This window comes from Staurois parvus, unplaced genomic scaffold (genome assembly GCF_062004578.1).
Source record: "Staurois parvus isolate SC_StPar_1 unplaced genomic scaffold, SC_StPar_1.0 ptg000203l, whole genome shotgun sequence".
Classification (NCBI taxonomy): Eukaryota; Metazoa; Chordata; class Amphibia; order Anura; family Ranidae; genus Staurois; species Staurois parvus.
Genome location: NW_028317999.1, coordinates 277,382 through 298,421, shown reverse-complemented (window position 1 = coordinate 298,421; position 21,040 = coordinate 277,382). Strand labels below are relative to the sequence as shown.

The 21,040-nt window shown below is 40.3% G+C and overlaps 1 protein-coding gene across 5 annotated transcripts in view; it reads left to right on the top strand.

Annotated features, from left to right (window-relative positions):
• Positions 1 to 21,040, top strand: part of MAPRE2 (microtubule associated protein RP/EB family member 2) — a 239,535-nt gene that overhangs the window by 205,188 nt on the left and 13,307 nt on the right. For all 5 annotated transcript variants that reach the window (XM_089678318.1, XM_089678317.1, XM_089678316.1 and 2 more), the window contains one exon: positions 17,219 to 17,355. In XM_089678318.1, coding sequence (XP_089534444.1) covers positions 17,219 to 17,355 — 137 coding nt within the window. The remainder of the gene's footprint in view (positions 1 to 17,218; positions 17,356 to 21,040) is intronic.

The following is a 21,040-nucleotide window of genomic DNA, read 5'->3' as shown; positions in this document are numbered from 1 at the left end:
TTGAATAATTCTCTGAATAAAGACAATAAAGCTTCCCTTCTGGAGTGGATGGAAAGGTGTAATATTAACCACTTACCCTCCAGAGGATTTACCCCCCCCCCCTTTCCTGACCAGACCATTTTACGCACTGCGTTACGTTAACTGACAGTTGCACAGTCATGCAATGCTGAACTCAAATTTATGTCCTTTTTTCCCCACAAATAGAACTTTCTTTCAGTGGTATTTAATTGTCTCTGCAGTTTTTATTTTTTGCGCTATAAACAAAGACCGACAATTTTGAAGAAAATTGTCTCTTGGCTGCTTCTCTGATTAATGCTCTCCTTGCCTGCCCTGTCAGTTTAGGTGGACAGCCATGTCTTCGTAGGTTTGCAGTTGTGCCATACTCTTTTTAACCTAACCCTGCTTTAAACTTCTCTGAAAATGTATCCCTGGACTGTCTGGTGTATTCCTTGGCCTTCATGATGCTGTTTGTTCACTAATGTTCTCTAATAAACCTTCTGAGGGCTTCACAGAACAGCTGTATTTATACTGAGATTAAATTACACACAGGTGGACTCTATTTACTAATTAGGTGACTTCTGAAGGCAATTGGTTCCACTAGATTTTAGTTAGAGGTATCAGAGTAAAGGGGGTTGAATACAAATGCACACCACACTTTTCAGATATTTGTAAAAAAAATTTGAAAACCATTTATCATTTTCCTTCCACTTCACAATTATGTGCCACTTTGTTTTGGCCTATCACATAAAATCCCAATAAAATACGTTTATGTTTTTGGTTGTTACATGACAAAATGTGGAAAATTTCAAGGGGTATGAATACTTTTTCAAGGCACTGTATAATACCTTTGTTCCTGTGTTAAAGTGACAAGGAAGTGGCTCTCTAATGGAGGAGGGGTGCCAGGCGGTCCATCACAATATTCTTCTGGTGAGGTGGGGGGCACATGGAGCCTTCCTGGCCAGCAGAATAGAATGATTACTGCTAGCGGCTATAGCCACTGGCTGTAATCACATGCAGAAAAATTGGACAGACTGGTTATATTGATGGATCGACTTGGGTACAATCAGCCTACCCATACTTGACTCGAAATTCAGTCCCTGCTGAACTGGCTGAATTTCGATCCATGCATGGCTGGCTTAAGAGCTCACTAAGAAAAATGTGAATAATAGTCAGCACAGGCAGAGATTACAGCAAGATATCCACAGAAGATTTTTGACATTTTTCTAACTTGTTTCAAAATTGTTTTAGCTTATTAAACCCATTTAACAAAACCACTTTCAAGTTTATGTTTAACAGAAGAAAAGGGACCAAATATGAGAAGTTTGTTACTTTGGTTTAGAGACACTTTAAGACAATTTTGTTCAAAAGGAGTGTTTTTGTGAATTTTTAGACTATAAAACTTCTAGTAGCATTCTAGTATACTTTACCTATATTGATTTTGAGTTAATTACTAAATTAATATGATATCATCACTTTCATCTCAGCCTACCTGATCAGTCCATTTCAAGGAAAGTGCATGTATCGCTATTATTTCTACTATCAGAGTATATCTCATAAGCTTTTAAGGGATTGAAAACGGTGTTGTATTGATCTCACCCAGTATGTGAAAGCTTGCTTCTTGTAAGGGACATTCACAGTAGTTCAATATAAATATATAATTTAATGATATCACAGTACAATTACAATGGCCTTACTGCAACTGATTTGAAGAGTTAAAATAGATCTAAACCCACTTAACGTTAACATGTTAATGTCAATTTTGTTCATTTCAAATGTTGTTTTTAGACTTTTCAAACATTTTATTAAATAATACCTGGTTATGCTGCCTGAAGGTCCTTGTTCAGGAGCTTTCTGTTATAAAGTGGTAACCAGCAGTTCTACTGTGCTGCCACCCCTTTAAACAAAGGAGACTATAAGCCACTGTACAGAAACAGATTGCACAGGCAAAAAATGTCTAAATGATTACATGTCATCCAGCAATGGTTTGCTTACTGAACACAGGAGGTAGGTCACTCCCTTGACATTGGCGCTGTTCACAAAACAGTTTTCATTTTGTGAATGAATGCAAAGTGATCTCTGTTTGAACAAGCTGGAGATTGTGATGTCACCAATCTTGCTCTCCACCTCGTTCGACTGGAGAGTGCTTTGCATTCATTGAGAAAATGCAGAGCGTTCCATACCATGAGCGTTCCATACCATGAGCGTTCCATACCATGAGCGTTCCATACCATGAGCGTTCCATACCATGAGCGTTCCATACCATGCAAGCCACTTCCTGTGTTATCAATGTAGCAGGGCAGCAACTCCGCACAGGGACCTAGAAGCTAGATCACTGTAGCAGCTTTGCCTACTACAGTGATTTTTAGCTTCCACGGGGATCCCACAGGTATGGCACATATATATTTACATCAGTCCAGCTATGTAAAAATTACCATACTTACTCTTTAAATTAAATTATTTAAAGCTTTATGTCTTTTAAATACAAATACCTCTACTGTGCAGTACCTTATGTTGGGAATCACTTGTGTTGGCTGCTTTCATATAGTCTTTTGTCTAATATTCTCCAAGATAAGAAAATTGTGGACTCAAAGTCACTACTGCACTCTGCTTCAATCCAACCACATCATAAAAAGCTGAGTAGTTTTTTTTTTAAATCCCAAAACCAATAAAACCAGTTTCTAATCCCAAAACCAATAATGTACTATATTGTATCCTACAAGCCCTGAGATGTGAGGACTACATTAGTTTCGTCAATTTTCACCTGTTGATTTTGATAGTGAAATACCCTACTGTATCAAGACAACAGAAATAAGAGCACAATATTGATCTCTACCCCTCTCCTCTTTATCATAATATAGAGGGCTATGGGTCTGTAGTCCTCAGAGATAGCTGAGAACAGTATAACAGATGAGAGTCAGCACAGCCATAGAGCACAGTATGTTATCAGCTCACAAGATTTTGTTGCACTTATCTAAGAGATATAACACAATGTTTTCAACAATAAATTAACCACTTGCTGACTGTGCTATAGCCAAATGATGGCTACAGTGCGGTCATTCAGTTCCCAGAACCCTCCCCCTGTGTGCCCGCTGAGGAGTGCACCCGGCACTCTCTGTGATCGCTATGTCCTTTTAATGAGGCTGATCACAGATCACGGTAAAGGGCCAATCACAGCGGCCTTTACCAAGTAATCAGCTGTGTCCAATGACACAGCTGATCGCGATGTAAACACAGTTTCTGGTTATTGGCAGTACTTTCCTCGCGTTGAGAGCAAAAGAAATCCGATCGGCTGCACTCCAAACAATCCACTTTATTGAACCAGGATAAAACCAATACAGACAGTGGAAATACAGTGGGGGACTGGCCGCTAAACGCGTTTCACGCTAAAGACAGTGCTTATTCATAATAATTAATAATTTTTATCTATCTTTTATTTATTATATTATCTAATTCTCATAATATCTTATAAGCACTGTCTTTAGCGTGAAACGCGTTTAGCGGCCAGTCCCCCACTGTATTTCCACTGTCTGTATTGGTTTTATCCTGGTTCAAAGTGGATTGTTTGGAGTGCAGCTGATTAGACTTCCTTTGTTCTCATTTATGCAGCACATGAGCTGGGCTTGCACCTACAGGAGGAGTTGTGCTTGGAGATTGGGAGTCTCTCTACCTTGAGCAGCGGTAAACATTTTCTTTTCCTCGCACTGTCACAGTGTTTGGAGAGGAAAGCAGGCAACCGGCAAGTGTGAAACGATCCATCTACACTTATAATCGGGGTATTGATTATCAGTGCAGCCCCAACAGTGTCCATCAGTGCTGCTAATCATTGGCCATCAGTGCTTCCAGTCTGTGCCACCTGTCAGTGCCTCCTACAGTGTCCATCAGTGCTGCCAGTCAATGCCGTCTATTAGTGCCCTTCAGTGCTGCATATCAGTACAGCCTTATCAGTGCCCATCAGTGCTGCTTATCAATGCCCAATCAGTTGCAGCCTCATCAGCGTACAGTGTCACTATAGTGTCATAGTGACACTGTACTACTTGTGGGGGGTGATGAAGATTTTTTTTTTTTTTACATTGATTGCTTTTACACCCATAAAGGCTGTAAAAGCAATCATTTCTCCTTCTCTCTGCTGCATTCTTGCAGCCATTGAGAAACACTGGGAGAGCTGTGATTGGTCACAGCTTGTCACATGGTATAAGGCTGTTGTGAGTAGCCTTGTACCATGTGATTTCTGTGATCATTCACAGATTTCACACGTCGTAAGCAATGATGTCAGAAATAACATCTTGCTTACTACTATTCATGTGATCACTGATTGACCAATCAGTGATCACATGATCGGGACCTCACACAGAAGTCCTGTACAGCGATCGGTGTTCCGCTGTGTCCTCCAGATCGCGGTGCTGAGCTCTCCCAGGGAGCGTGCACAAGTTGAAAATGCGGGCACCATTTATGAACGGCAACCCGCTCCTGCACTGCTCCTGTCCCTCCGTTTTATGTACATGGGCCGGATGGGAAGTGGTTAAATACCACCAAAAGAAAGCTCTATTTGTGTGAAAAAAGTATAAAAATTTCATATGGGTACAGTGTTGCATGAGTTGCAGAAGTCCTCTGTTTTGACATGTTCCTGTTTAGGGAGAGGAACTATGACACTCACCTTTTTTCACATTTGTAATTTATAGCTTAAACCATTTCTAACATGCAGTGCTGCTAAGTAATGTTAAAAAATATGATTGCTCCAATTATATAAATTTCAACTATAAAATTGTAGCTCTACAAATATATAATCATACCGCTGCCTCTTAGCCTGCTGCAGTAAATAACAAACCTAAAAGATCCATATTTTCTGTAATGAAAATGTTATTAGTTACTAAATGTACTGACTTTAAAATGACCCTTCCACTGCTTTCCCTGCCTCACACTCATACTTGTGTTTTTAACTTGAATTTGCAGCAGGCAAATGCTGTATGTATGCATGGCCATTCCATTTTATTGTGTAATCTACATTTTTTACAGGCATTTGCTAACAGAAAGGTAAGTGAATAGTTTTGGCAAAGCACAAATTTGATGTAGAGGATTTCTAAACATATTTACTGTGCACTCCTTTAATTGGGTTATATAGACGCAAAGACTTTGAAAGAAAACTGTTACCATAGCAATTCTGTCGTTCACCATTTAATAGAATTGAATTAACATCTGTGATTTCTGAATCATTAATATCTTTAGCATGTCAGACTCCAGTTACAATTACACGCACCACTTTCTTCTCATAAGGATTTAGATCTTTGCTGTTACGGCCATATCTATCATAAAGCCCATAGGCAGACTGTCACTAGCTTGGGTTTGTTACAGATTTATATACTTAGGAAAGAGTGAATTCTATGAAGATATCAAGCTTGATGGTCTAAACATGACGTGAGACATTTTTATCAATTGCAGAGGTTTGACAACCTCTACAGCTGTCTCTACAGGTAGTTGATATGCTAGTGTCAACTTGCACTGTGTTTTTGCCTTTTTGGCATCCACAATACTCTTTTAGTACGTAGTCATTGAAAGAATAAAATTCAAGCCATGTTGGGTGTCAAAAATTGCATGTCTTACAGCATAGCAAATGTATTAGACTGATGAATCCTACTTACCGGTAATTGAAATGGGGTTTTTAGTTTTTATTATCATTATTATTATTATTTGTATAGTGAAAAAAGTTTGCACAGCACATTACAATATAAAGGGAGACGTTTACAATACAAGAGGGTTAGGAGGGCCTTGCTCATAAGAGCTTACAATCTAATAGGACAGGGAAAGTGGTACAACAGGTAATAATTGTGGGGATGTGCTGATGGAAGAATTAAAATTTGAGTTGTTAGGTGGAGATGGAATAGGCTTCCCTGAAAAGATGAGTATTCAGGGATTGCCTAAAGGTGGACAGAGTAGGACATAGCCAGAGAGAGATAGTGTTCCAGAGGATGGGAAAGACTCTGGAGAAGTCCTGGAGGTAAGCATGGGAGGAGGAGACAAGGGAGCTAGAGAGCTGGAGGTCTTGAGAGGAGTGGAGAGGATGGTTTGTGGGATAGTTTAAAAATTTCTCTTTTTACCTCTTTTGTGTAGTGAAAAACCCACCTCACCCTACCACGTGCTATGTATTCCCCATGCCAATAGTAGTACTTCAAGATTGCACCTTCAGTATCAACAGTCAGTGAAATGTGACAGTATGACTATTGATGCCACCAGGATGCCATTCTTTGAACGTATATTGGACTTGGAGCAGGCTTTTGTCTTTTGCAGAGATGGACAAACCATTTGTGCAAACTGCGCAGTTGCACGAGGACCTTCTGGAACTTAGGGGGTCATATATGCTAGATTTTGGTTCAGAACCAGAAACCCCTTCTGCTATCATATGTATCTTGACACTGCTCACAAGTCACTCACAAAGCAGGTGAAAAGCAAAAGGCAGTCTTCAAGATGCCCTAACCATTCTACTGATTTGTGATATGTAATTAGCATTGGACAGTGAACACCTCTATTACCCCCTGCCTGACCAGCACTGAGAAATATATGTCTCCCATTCCCTCTACAAACATTGTTGTAGCATAATGTTGTAGCTACACTGTATTGTAAATAGTGGGATGAGGCTCCCATTGTTTCTAAGGGGTACTTGAGATGTGGGAACAACTTTGTATTACTCTATGGCAGTGGGCTCCAAACTGTGGCCCGGGGCCAGATGTAGTGTTTTGCTTGCTTTTATCTGGCCCTTGGGGCTCTGTTTCATCCACTGATACCAACAGTGGGGCAAAATTCCTCCCAAAGATGCCAACAAAGGGGCACAATTTCTCACAATGACACTAACAATGGGGCCCAATGACACCAATGGTGGGGCAAAATTCCTCCTAATGACACCAATGATGGGGCAAAATTCCTCCCAATGACACCAACAATGGGGCACTATTCCTCCCACTGACACCAAGAATGGGGCATGATTCCTCCCAGTGATACCAACAAAGGGGCACAATTTCGCACAATGCCACTAACAATAGGGCCCAATGAAACCAATGCTGGGGCACAATTCCTCCTAATGACACCGATGATGGGGCACAATTCCTCCAAATGACAGCAATGATGGGGCACAATTCCTTCCACTGACACCAATGATGGGGCACAATTCCTCCCAGTGATACTAACAAAGGGGCACAATTTCTCACAATGACACTGTAACGTAGATGTGGGATTCAAGTGATTGGACTGAGATGTGATCAATAGCAATAGGTAATTGTAAATTTAGTTTCATTCCTTGTTATTAAAGAAATATTCAGTCATAGGTATTCCGAGACGTGCTCACCCATTAGCATCTGAAAAGACAGAGCAGCTTCCAGGCTGGAAGTGACATCTAAGTGCCAATAAGATTTGTCTATATCTATATATATACAGTGGGGATCGAAAGTTTGGGCACCCCAGCAAAAAATTTGTATTAATGTGCATAAAGAAGCCAAGGAAAGATGGAAAAATCTCCAAAAGGCATCAAATTACAGATTAGACATTCTTATAATATGTCAACAAAAGTTAGATTTTATTTCCATTATTTACACTTTCAAAATAACAGAAAACAAAAAAATGGCGTCTGCAAAAGTTTGGGCACCCTGCAGAATTTATAGCATGCACTGCCCCCTTTGCAAAGCTGAGACCTGCCAGTGTCATGGATTGTTCTCAATCATCGTCTGGGAAGACCAGGTGATGTCATTCTAAAAGGTTTTAAATGCCCAGACTCATCTGACCTTGCCCCAACAATCAGCACCATGGGTTCTTCTAAGCAGTTGTCTAGAAAACTGAAACTGAAAATAGTTGACGCTCACAAAGCTGGAGAAGGCTATAAGAAGATAGCAAAGCGTTTTCAGATGTCAATATCCTCTGTTCGGAATGTAATTAAGAATTGGCAGTCATCAGGAACAGTGGAAGTTAAAGCAAGATCTGGAAGACCAAGAAAAATATCAGACAGAACAGCTCGCAGGATTGTGAGAAAAACAATTCAAAACCCACGTTTGACTGCACGATCCCTCCAGAAAGATCTGGCAGACACTGGAGTTGTGGTACACTATTCCACTATAAAGAGATACTTGTACAAATATGGTCTTCATGGAAGAGTCATCAGAAGAAAACCTCTTCTACGTCCTCACCACAAAAATCATCGTTTGAACTTTGCAAATGAACATATAGACAAGCCTGATGCATTTTGGAAACAAGTTCTGTGGACCGATGAGGTTAAAATTGAACTTTGGCCGGAATGAGCAAAGGTACGTTTGGAGACGAAGGGGCACAGAATTTAATGAAAAGAACCTCTGTCCAACTGTTAAGCATGGGGTTGGATCAATCATGCTTTGGGGTTGTGTTGCAGCCAGTGGCACAGGGAACATCTCACGAGTAGAAGGAAAAATGGATTCAATAAAATTTCAGCAAATTTTGGATGGTAACTTGATGCCATCTGTGAAAAAGCTGAAGTTAAAGAGAGGATGGCTTCTACAAATGGATAATGATCCTAAACACACCTCGAAATCCACGGGGGATTACATCAAGAGGCGTAAACTGAAGGTTTTGCCATGTCCTTCACAATCTCCTGACCTCAACATAATTGAAAATCTATGGATAGACCTTAAAAGAACAGTGCGTGACAGACAGCCCAGAAATCTCAAAGAACTGGAAGACTTTTGTAAGGAAGAATGGGCAAAGATACCTCAAACAAGAATTGAAAGACTCTTGGCTGGCTACAAAAAGCGTTTACAAGCTGTGATACTTGCCAAAGGGGGCAGTACAAGATATTAACTCTGCAGGGTGCCCAAACTTTTGCAGACGCCATTTTTTTGTTTTCTGTTATTTTGAAAGTGTAAATGATGGAAATAAAATCTAACTTTTGTTGACATATTATAAGAATGTCTAATCTGTAATTTGATGCCTTTTGGAGATTTTTCCATCTTTCCTTGGCTTCTTTATGCACATTAATACAAATTTTTAGCTGGGGTGCCCAAACTTTCAATCCCCACTGTATATGTATGTATGTATATATATATATATATATAAAATCAGACTTTGCCACCTTCCTGAAGTTTAAAAGAGGAACGCAGACGTTTCGGCTTCATGACACCAGGGGGCTCCGATGTGTCTGGGAGCTTTAAAGTATATACACAGATCACAGGAATAGATTTCATCTCTCATAAAAGCTAAAATATTAGTTGCAGAGAGATGAAAATACTTCCTTCTGATTGGGCACTCTGTGGGCTACATCTGCATGTAAAAACCGTATTTGTGGCCTATGTAGAATGCCAGAAAAATGCAGGAAATAGTTATGTGGCGCCGGATTGCGACAGCTGAACAGTGATTGGTACGGTCATGATCGGACTGATGTGCTGGTGTCGGAAATTCAATACCTGACTTGGTGATTCAAACCGTTCCTGGTCCAATTGACTTTGGGCATTTTAGCACCCAGAACATCCTGTGGGCTGGTACGGGAACACCCCCCAGGTTTGATTGGCGAAGGACTAATGTCCAGTCCATGTCCATATTCCCATAAATTGAGGACTTGAGGTATGGACGTCGTGATTCGTATGGAGCCCGTCCTATTGACTGACGTATCGCGGACTTTCCCTGACTTGCTCCAGTCGCAGGATTATTCTTGGTAAAAGTTTTATTTCTGTTTTTATTTCCCTTTTATTTTATAGTAAATAGCCAATTGTGTGTCATCTTGTATTTTCTGTAACATTTTATACTTTGTACATATTTTATGCACTGCCCACTTTGGGATATTAAATCATAAAATTAATAAATGACTTCTGGGGTACTTAAGCAGGCTCATATCTCCGGAGAGATTAGATTGTATTGTATTTTAGTGTCTTTTTATGCTTGGTCAAGCTCATTGCCAATCTGTATGCAATTGCACTGCATATAACATAAACCTTTTCAACAATCCATACAGGACCCTCTCCCACAGTCCCACACCACTCTCAAATTTGTCCACACCTCAGTCCACAGTCCAAAATCAAATCCAAAATCAAAAATAAAAATAACAATATTCCAAATGTGTCCAAAATCTTCCCGCTCAATCCATAAGATCCTCAAAAAAACAAAATACAATATAGTGCATTATCCTTAATACAAAATACTGTGAGTGATGTCATGCAATCACACTAGTGATAAACATAAATTAAATTCAATTAAATATAATCAAAAAGTGAATCCACCATATCACTAGTGATCCAGTGAGACAACACTGCAATCGTGAAAATAAAACCACACCGTGTGATCCGTGCCACAATAATTCGTGACAGTAGTGCCAAAAATAGTGCCACACTCTGTTTAGGGGATAAAATTGCAATTACCCTCTTGCTGTAAGTCAGAAGACATTTAGGATTCCTTAATGCCACAAGGTAAACTTCCTAGGAGGTGCGTCTTCCTCTCAGGAGTAAGCAATGGGATCCCTTTTTCCTCATACAGCCATAGATCACAGATACCAAGGTCCCCGTTCCTCGCGGGGAAATAGGAGCAGACTCAGTGGAGTCTGTCTTTGGGAGTCATGCTTGTAACTGCCAGTTTATCAATACCTCATGGGACTTGTAGTTCTACAACAGCTGGAGGGCCGCAGTTGCCCAGTCCTGTTCTATGGCATCCAATGAACATTCCAGTTTGGTGTTTTCACACTGGACGTATAATGTGCAGAGAGCAGCCAGCTATGAAGCCACACAAATCCAGTCAGCTGCCTGCAGTTAAAATGCCAGCTCCAGGGACTGAAGACCGGTGAAGTGTTACCTTGCTGTCCTGCTGGTTACCGTTTCACCAGACAGAAAGTGGGTGAAAATCTGTAATAGACACATAGACAGAAATAAATATCTGACTAGGGTTCTACTAAAGAAAATAATTTTTATTTATGGCTGTATTGCTGCTACAGAGCTCTCCAAACTTCCTGATAGGTAAAATGTTGTAGCAGGACAGGGAGTGAGGGATATTCTCCCTGAGGAAGTCCTGAATAGCAGTAAAAACCTGACAGATGATCTAACCTTTTCCCACTCTAACCAGAACAATGAAAATTGTTTTGGCTAGATCTGCACTTTAATTGTTTACATAATCAGTAGAGACACAACTATATAGATTTGTGTGTGTATGGAGGTTTTTTTTTATACATTTATTATGTAGAATTAAACAAAGATCAGACCACATTTAGGAGCCATTCATGTCAAAATACAGGTAATTAGAGTGTTCACACACTTTGTTTTGTAGCTCAATGTAATTATGATTGTAAGGTTATTTAGGGTTAAATATTTGCATTTGGCCTGTTAAATGTATTGCCTGCCTGATCCTCTAGGTTGATATATACACTTGTGACTTCACAGTAAATGTCACATAAAAGGGATGGATATAGATCAAAATCATGTATTACTGTGCATTTAGAAAATGCTATTTTCTGAAGATGGTAGTGTTCTCCATTCCCAAAGGTACAGTGTGGGAGTCTGATGACTCATGCAGTGTCTGGAAAATGCCACTAGATTAAGGCACTGCTAAAAATAAGCACCTACTGCTTGAAAGGGAAAAATAAGATTGGCAGAAAGCCCTGCATGTTTGGGTTTCTCTTACCCTTCTGTGAGAATGATGTACAATCCGAATATGTGGAATGTGTATTTGCTACATCTGTACCTCTTAACTTTTTAAAGAAGATATCTGTTAGTCTTCAGATATAATGATCATATTTAATAATGCAAACAGCAGAGTTCAGTAGTTATTGCATTAATTGCGCTCTGCATTTCTGAATTTAATAGGCCCAATTCCTTTAAATTAATTTTTATTAAGTCAACACAACTGAATGAACATGAAAACAATTATCCAGTCCACAGAAAACATAAAAAAATTCCAGAGATATAAATGGTGATTACAATATTCATAAATCCATGCATACAAAATGTCAAATGTGATGAGCTAGTGCCAGGCCTGTGGAGTTGAGGGAACATAAGTATTATAAGTAAATAAGGGTGCATCTTAATTTTTAATAAGACAGTGAGAGAGAATGAGAAATGGGTGGTTAGTTGGGTGTTGGGAGAGAGATAATGTAGGAATGAGGGACAGGGAGGTGAGAGAATAGGCAGCAGGGTTGAGGGGGGGGGGGGGTTCTCACTCCCCCATGGCATCCTGCAAACTTGATAGGTAAAACGTGATCCATAATGTCAGTGGAAATGCAGAAAGAGCCAAAAGTCAGGAATTGCTAAGCAGTCAACAGTCAATATGGTGGACAACATATGAAATCCTCTTCCATGTTGTTTCTATCAGTTGCTACATGTTGCTCCATATGCATTGTATTATTTGATAAATCGGTTATGGGATTCTACCCTTAAGCTGGTCATACACTGTTAGTTTTTTTCATTCAGCCTGAAGACTTAAGACTCCCCCCAGGGAGCTAGCTTCCCTGAGCCCTCTAATGCAACATACTGTCACTGTATGGAATAGCACCAAGTAATGCAATAATCTGATCCCACCGCACTTACCACTTCAACCCCTTCTAGATAACCCGTTGTTCACCCCGGGATTAAACTGCCCTGGTGCATTCCATTGCTGACACTTTAACAAAATTCATCGCGCTCATTCTTTCCTCAAGGGCTGTACAAATTAAACTTGGGTGAAAATTTGGGGAAAATACCATGCTCCATCCTCCAGACTTTTGTGCTTCCTCCAAATCAAACACTAACTCACCACCATGTTCTCTAATAAGAATATCACAGGCCAGCTCTCACTTTAACAGGTATACTACTTTAGGCCTCTCTCTTTCCCAAACTGATATCTATCCTTTACTGTCAACTAAATAACTCCAGTTTCATGCAATTCACACTTTCTCTCCAAGTGGGAAAAAGATCTTTGATGTACTAAGGATAGAGAAGATTGCATTCAAATCTGGTCTAGTGTAACCACTTGCTCTTTTAACCTCCCTGGAGGTATTCCCGAGTGTAGCTCAGGGTAAAGTTTCAGCATCACAAGCAGTAACCCCGGGAATACCCTGCAGCATTGCTCCGGGATCTCTTCTTCACATCCCGTGATGTCCCTCCTGCAGTGTCCCTGGCAATGTGCTCTGGTGGATGCCAGCACCTGTCTTCCGGGTTCCATTCCCTGCGACGTCAGGACGTATGGGGACGGAACGGCGGGAAATTTAAAAAAGTGAAAAAGTGACATTCACTAAACATACTAAAATAACATAGTAAAACATTACTGTATCAAACCATTTCACATACATTTTGTGCCTAGTGCTTTGTCCTGTGCCCTGCCTGCATTTTTAATGTTCTTTCTGCCTTGAAACTGAGAAAAGTCCATGGTGTCCAAAAATCGTCCCTTTAGGTCAAAAGCAGTTTTAGACCAGCTAGAGAACAGCGATAGTGAATTAGAACTGCTTGCAGAATTGAGTGATGATTTGTGGGGAAATTCGTCATCAGACACTGAAAACGATTTTGCGACTTTGCTCAGTGATGTGCGAACTTGGCGCTATATTTCAAATTTCATTGTTTTTGGTTTGATTATATTATTGACTCAAATTTATTATTATTATATTATTTTTAATGATATTTATTAAATTATAATTTATGATTTCCTGTTTCAAATTTTAACATACCCAGGACGTTTACTAGACTCTTGTTCAGACAGATTTCAGTGAGTTATTCCTAAAAATAACAGGCCTATAATAAAGAAAATACATATTTCCATGCAAACAAAGTACCGCTTTGAGCACAGAAATACTGACATAATCAGACCGCTAGGGAGGTTAACATATACACACCAGAATCTGCATTTAAGACTGTTGTGAAGTGGTACATGGTTCCATCCGTCTTTTGCACATGTGCACCTGTCTCTCACTGGTATGTGCTTCTGTGGCTGCTTAACCCCGAAATATGTTTTACATGGATAGCAGACCTGCCCGATGCTCGGGAGGTTTTGGACCAAGGTTCTCAAACTCCTACAATCCCCATTTTATTTCCTCTTCCCAAGAGATCCCTGGTGTGTTCTACTACACCTTAAACCCCCAAGAGCTCACGAAGTTCCAAATGAAGCTGGCAAATTATTTCCTGTTAGCCGTAAAGCAAACTACTGGGAAGGCCTGAAAAATGCAGTTTGTATATTTTGCGGAAGTTCTTCAACAGATTGACACTTTCTTTATCAATGAAATGCTCACTAATATCTTACTGGAGACATAAAATAAATGCCTTAAGATATGGACCTCATAGATAGAATATGCTAATCCTTCACTACCTATAGTGAGTTATACCTCCTTATAGGCGTTACGTTTTGGGGCCCTGGGCTTGGATGTTCTTGACGTCCCCTCCTCTCCCATCTTCCCCTTCCCTACCTTCTTTCTTTCTTACTCTGTTTTAATACAAACCCTGCAATCCACCCAGATCTAAGGTTCTTCTGAACAATTATTGTTTGCTGTTGCACAACTTCCCAGTTAGTCAACGATCCTTTTTAAATCACAACTACTTACAACCTTGCAACCATGTTTTCGAAGGATCCTCTATACTTGGTAGCTGTGTCCTTGTTGCTACATAGCGTATGTCTAAATTCACTTGTCACTTCTCACAATGACTTGCACTTTGCAATATTTCAATAAAATTTTATTGAAAGTGGGAAAAAAAGATAAAGGATTCCTCCATCCACAGAAATGATCTGTCAGAATACACCGATCAATGGCTGCAGATGCTGATCAAAAAAAACTTTCCGACATGTTCCTTTGACAGAAGGAAATAAAAAATCAACTTCTGGTGAGTGGGAACAGCCACACACTGATCAAAATGAATTTCAATCAGAATATAGCCAGCTTTACTGCTGAATTCAGGTGTTTACAGTAACACAGTTGCAATTCAGCTAACCGGATACAGTAATAATTTTACAAGAAAGTTATTATATTTTGTGAAAAAATGTGTTCATCGATTAATTTGCTTGTATATTGGGATGTGAACAAATGAGTTTAATATATTGCATTTCAGTCAAGTAACAACATTTAATAAAATCTTTAAAGAACTGCAAATTAGAACATTCTTTAACTGCTTCTCGACTGCCCTATAGCAGATATATAGCTACAGGGCAGCAAGGGTGTGCAAAATCATGTATATATAAATGAGTTTGTGTTTCTGGGTAGGGGGCGCATGCCCCACCCGTGCCGCCATTTGCAGCTGCGGCTGTCAATCACCGGGTCCCAGCCGGTGATTCCCCGCCGGCACCCAGTGTTTACCGAGCATCTCAGACGGTCAGGAAGACTGCTTTGTTTACTAACAGTCCTACTTCCTGTCAGCTCTGGCACTCTGCTCTGGATGGCTATGCACAGCCATCCAGAGCAGTGTGATTACAGTAAAGCCCACACACACTGCCCCTATGTAAAACACTCCCTGCACACAATTAACCCTTTGATCGCCCCTGATGTTAACCCCTTCCTGCCCAGTGCCATTAGTACTGATCACTGTATTGATGTCACTGGGGATGTCCGTGATACCAAGTCATTTCCCCCCAGTGTCAGAATGCCCGCCGCAGTCTCGTTATAAGTCGCTGATCGCTGCCATTACTAGTAATTTTTTTTTAGCAATGTAGCAGAATACATTATGGCGTAAATTTATGACAAAATTAGTGTTTTACATTTTTTTACAGGACATGTTTAATAGCAAAAAATCAAAAATATAGTTTTTTTTTTTCTCAAAACTGTCAGTTTTTTTTTTTTTTATATAGCCCAAAAATAAAAACTGCACAGGCGATCAAATACCACCAAAAGAAAGCTCAATACGTGGGGAAAAAAATATGTAAATTTCATTTGGGTGCAGTGTTGCATGACTGCGCAATTGTTATTTAAAGAAACACAGCGCCATAACACAAAAAAATGACCTGGTCAGGAAGGGGGGTAAATCCTCAGGAGGGCAAGTGGTTAATCCAGTACACTACTGTAACCAAACATCTAAATCTTACTGTATAAGCTTTTGCAGTCTTATGTGCAGCTCTTTTTTTTTCTGGACCCAGGAGATTTCCATGAAGATGTTTCTTTTAAGGTCAAGCTTTCCCTAGAGCTTCAGAAAGCTTTGAGCACAGCTATAAAACATATTTCAGTTTTAATCTTTTAAGTGTAATGCTACCGGACATCAAAAGAGCAGTGAGTAAATAGCCAGATGCACGAAGACGCATTGTATAGCACTGTGGATAGTAATGAGAATGCATGTTCCAGAAAGTGTTCCCTATGTTCAGGCTGTACGGTTAATTTGGATCTTAATTTAATAAAGCAAAGAGCAACTTCTATAAACCATAACAGTGAGTTATTGATTCGTTTTCCCTTATCCTGACTATTTGTTGCTTATGGGAGATGACTCGTGATAACTGTTTGACAACTAAAGTAAACTGCTTGTGTTCTTCAGTCTCCCCCCCCCCCCCCCAAAAAAAAATATAAATCAGCAGATAAAAATACTGTGGCTGCTGAGTTTTGATATAAGGACATTGCACTAACCAGGGATCCAGTGCCATCCTCACCCAGGCCTGTTCTTTGCTGGTCTTTGGGTCCCTGGCGTCAGCATGTTTAATAAAGGAAACTGGTTGTGACTCCTTGTGGCTATACAGATTAGTTTCCCGTTGCACTTTTTGAAAGGCCCCACAGCCTTCTGGGACCTGTGGCATGTCCCAGAAGGCTTTGGGCAAAGGGGGCGAACTTTTGCTTGATTTGGTTAGGAGATAGGCAATAAACTACCTCCAAACAAAGGAGAAAGAAATAAAAACCATGAGAAACAGAATAACATTATTGTTTCTTTTCAGATACCAGTTAAGGGAAAATTCTGATATTGACCATAGAAATCAAGTAATTGCCTGTTGTAGCATGATGGAATTCTACAGACTGCAATTTTCATGGATAGTTAAGCGATGTATGCTTTTGAAATATCTATTTTAACTAATATTAAGCATTGTACGTGTCTGCAAAATCAAGAAATTGTGTGAGATTGCTGATAGTGAGATTGTGTTCCTATGCCTTTCTGTGCACCCTCTCAGTGTATCAGCATGGTAAAACAGAACAGAAAGTGTATGTGTGTGTGTGTGTACACAAGGAGAAATGCAGTAGCATACTCAATTAATCAATCTATATAAATATCATGTGTTGGTATTTTACGTGCTAGTTAAAATGCAACATTTTATTACTACTATTACTTTTATGTGATTTATTATTATAGTATTATTTCTTTTTTCTCAGGAGCTGCAAAATCAAGTCCAATTGCAAAACCAGGTTCCACATCATCTCGTCCATCATCTGCAAAAAAAGCAGCTCCAAGTTCTTCAGGAAAAAGTGACAAAGATTTGGAAACACAAGTTGTACATCTTAATGAACAGGTAATGCAGTCTCTATAATCTAAATTGGAAGATTCACATGCCTATCAACCAGTCTGATTTAGCTCAGTACCAGACCTAAATTAATTTAGATTACAGTCTTTAAAACCCTGCATGTACACTATATTGCCAAAAGTATTGGAACACCCCTCCACATCATTGGATTCAGGTGTTCCAATCACCTCCATGGCCACAGGTGTATAAAACCAAGCACCTAGGCATGCAGATTGCTTCTACAAACATTTGTGAAAGAATGGGTCACTCTCAGGAGCTCAGTGAATTCAAGTGTGATAACTTGATAAGTTGCCACCTGTGCAATAAGTCCATCCGTGAAATTTCATTGCTACTAAATATTCCACGGTCAACTGTTAGTGGTACTTTAACATAGTGGAAGCAACTGGAAACAACAGAAACTCAGCCACGAAGTGGTAGGCCACATAAAATGACAGAGTGGGGTCAGCGCATGCTGAAACGCACAGTTCGTCGACGTTGCCAACTGTCTGCAGAGTCAATAGCTAAAGACCTCCAAACTTTGTGTGGCCTTCAGATTAGCACAACAACAGTGCGTAGAGAGCTTCATGGCATGGAGTTCCATGACCGAGAAGCCTTACATCACTAAGTGCAATGCAAAGCATTGGATGCAGTGGTGTAAAGCACATTGCCATTGGACTCTAGAGCAGTGGAGACGTGTTCTCTGGAGTGACGAATCACGATTCTCTGTCTGGTAATCCGATGGATGTGTCTGGGTTTGGCTGTTGCCAGGAGAACGATACTTGCTGACTGCATTGTGCCACGTGTAAAGTTTGGTGGAGGGGGGATTATGGTGTGGAGTTGTTTTTCAGAGGTTGGGCTTGGCCCTTTAGTTCCAGTGAAGGGAACTCTTAAGGCGTCAGCATACCAAAACATTTTGCACAATTTCATGGTTCCAGCTTTGTGGGAACAGTTTGGGGATGGCCCCTTCGTGCTCCAACATGACTGTGCACCAGTGCACAAAGCAAGGTCCATAAAGAAATTGATGAGCAAGTTTGGGGCAGAGGAACTTGACATACCTGCGCAAAGTCCTGACCTCAACCCAATAGAACACCTTTGGGATGAATTAGTGAAGAGACTGCGAGCCAGGCCATCTCATCCAACATCAGTGCCTGACCTCACAAATGCGCTTCTGGAAGAATGATCAAACATTCCCATAGACTCACTCCTAAATCTTGTGGACAGCCAGAGTTGAAGCTGTTATAGCTGCAAAGAGTGCGCCAAGTCAATATTGCCATTAAAGTTCATGTGCATATAAAGGCAGGCGTCCCAATGCTTTTGGCACTATAGTGCATCTTAGTAAGGTACTCAGATAGGGGCTTCTTAAGCTTGTTGCTGATATGTAGACTTTGTGTACCCAGCTTTATTGTGCCTATACACATGGAAAAAGTTCAAGCCACACAAATTGGTCTCGGGAAGTAGTAGCACAGTGTTGAACACATCTGAAAAAACACAGCGTTGGTCTAGAGTCTAAATCTACTAGTCATATGTACTACAATAGATGTGTTAGTATAACCACGTTAACTATAATGCTTCTTTTCAATTACATATTTAAAACAACCACACAAATCCGTGGCACTCAGGGAATCAAATAATAATTGTGTAAGAGAAAATCCCTCCAATTTAATACTTTCTAAAACCACGTTAATATAAACAAAGTTATTGACATACGAGAAAATAATGCACGATTCAGACTTGATTGCTTAATAACAAAACATGCCACATTAAAAACTAGATTTCAAACCAATGGCAACAAAATATGGTTTTAAATATCTGTCTAATAAGATCACTCATGAACATATATCACACAATCAATACAGAAATTATATATTTATTTATTTCAGGTACTTACAGTTGCAAGAAAAAGTATGTGAACCCCTTGGGATTACGTGGAGTTTTGCATGAATTGGGCATTAAATGTGCTCGGAACGTCATCTAAGTCACAACAATAGAAGAACACAGTCTGCTGAACATAATACTACACAAACATTTGATTTTGCCATGGTTTAATTGCACATAACATGTAAACATTCACAGTGCAGGGAGGAAAAAGTATGTGAGGCCCTAGCTTAATGACTTCTCCCAGAGCTAATTGGAGCCAGGAGTGAGCCAACCTTGACTCCAATCAGTGTGATGATATTGGATGTGTTGCTGACAGCTGTCCTGCCCTTAAAAAACACACACCTGTTTTGGGTTTACTGGTTTCAAGAAGCACTGTCTGATGTGAACCATGCCTCGCAGAAAAGAGCTCTCAGAAGACCTACGATCAAGAATTGTTGACTTGCATGAAGCTGGAAAGGGTTACAAAAGTATCTCCAAAAGCCTTGATGTTCATGTGTCCACGGTAAGACAGACTGTCTACAAATGGAGAAAGTTTAGCACTGTTGCTACTCTCCCTAGGCGTGGTCGTCCTGTAAAAATGACTGCAAGAGCACAGCGCAGAATGCTGCATGAGGTAAAGAAGAATCCCAGAGTGTCAGCTAAAGACCTACAGAAATCTCTGGCACATGCTAACATTTTTGTTGACACATCTACAATAAGGAAAACATTAAACAAGAATGGAGTACATGGGAGGACACCACGGAGGAAGCCATTGCTGTCCAAAAATCATATTGCAGCACGTTTGAAGTTTGCAAAAAAGAGCACCTGGATGTTCCACAGCGCTACTGGCAAAATATACTGTGGACAGATGAAACCAAGATTGAGTTGTTTGGGAAGAACACACAACACTATGTGTGGAGAAAAAAAGGCACAGCACACCAACATCAAAACCTCATCCCCACTGTAAAACATGGCGGAGGGAGCATCATGGTTTGGGGCTGCTTTGCTGCCTCAGGGCCTGGACGGATTGTTGTCATTGATGGGAAAATGAATTCCAGAGTTTATCAAGACATTTTGCAGGAAAACGTACGACCATCTGTCTGCCAACTGAAGCTCCGCAGAGGATGGGTGATGCAACAGGACAATGACCCAAAGCATACAAGTAATTCAACAAAACAATGGCTGCAACAGCACAGAATACGCCTTCTGGAGTGGCCCAGTCAGAGTCCTGACCTCAACCCGATTGAAATGCTGTGGCATGACCTTAAGAGAGCGATTCACACCAGACATCCCAAGAATATTGCTACACTGAAACAGTTTTGTGAAGAGGAGTGGTCCAAAATTACTCCAGATCCTTGTGCAGGTCTGATCTGCAACTACAGGAAACGTTTGGTTGAGGTTATTGCTGCCAAAAGAGGGTCAACCAGTTATTAAGTCCAAAGGTTCACATACTTTTTGCTCCCTGCACTGTGAATGTTTACATGTTATGTGCAATTAAACCATGGCAACATCTAATGTTTGTGTAGTATTATGTTCAGCAGACTGTGTTCTTCTATTGTTGTGACTTAGATGACGTTCAGAGCACATTTTATGCCCAATTCATGCAAAACTCCACGTAATCCCATGGGGTTCACATACTTTTTCTTGCAACTGTATATAGCGCTGTCAATTTTACGCAGCGCTTTACATATATATTGTACATTCACATCAGTCCCTAACCCTCAAGGGGTGTACAATCTAAGGTCCCTAACTTGCATTCATACATACACATACTAGGGCCAATTTGGACAGGAATCAATTCACCTACCAGCATGTCTTTGGAGTGTGGAAGGAAACC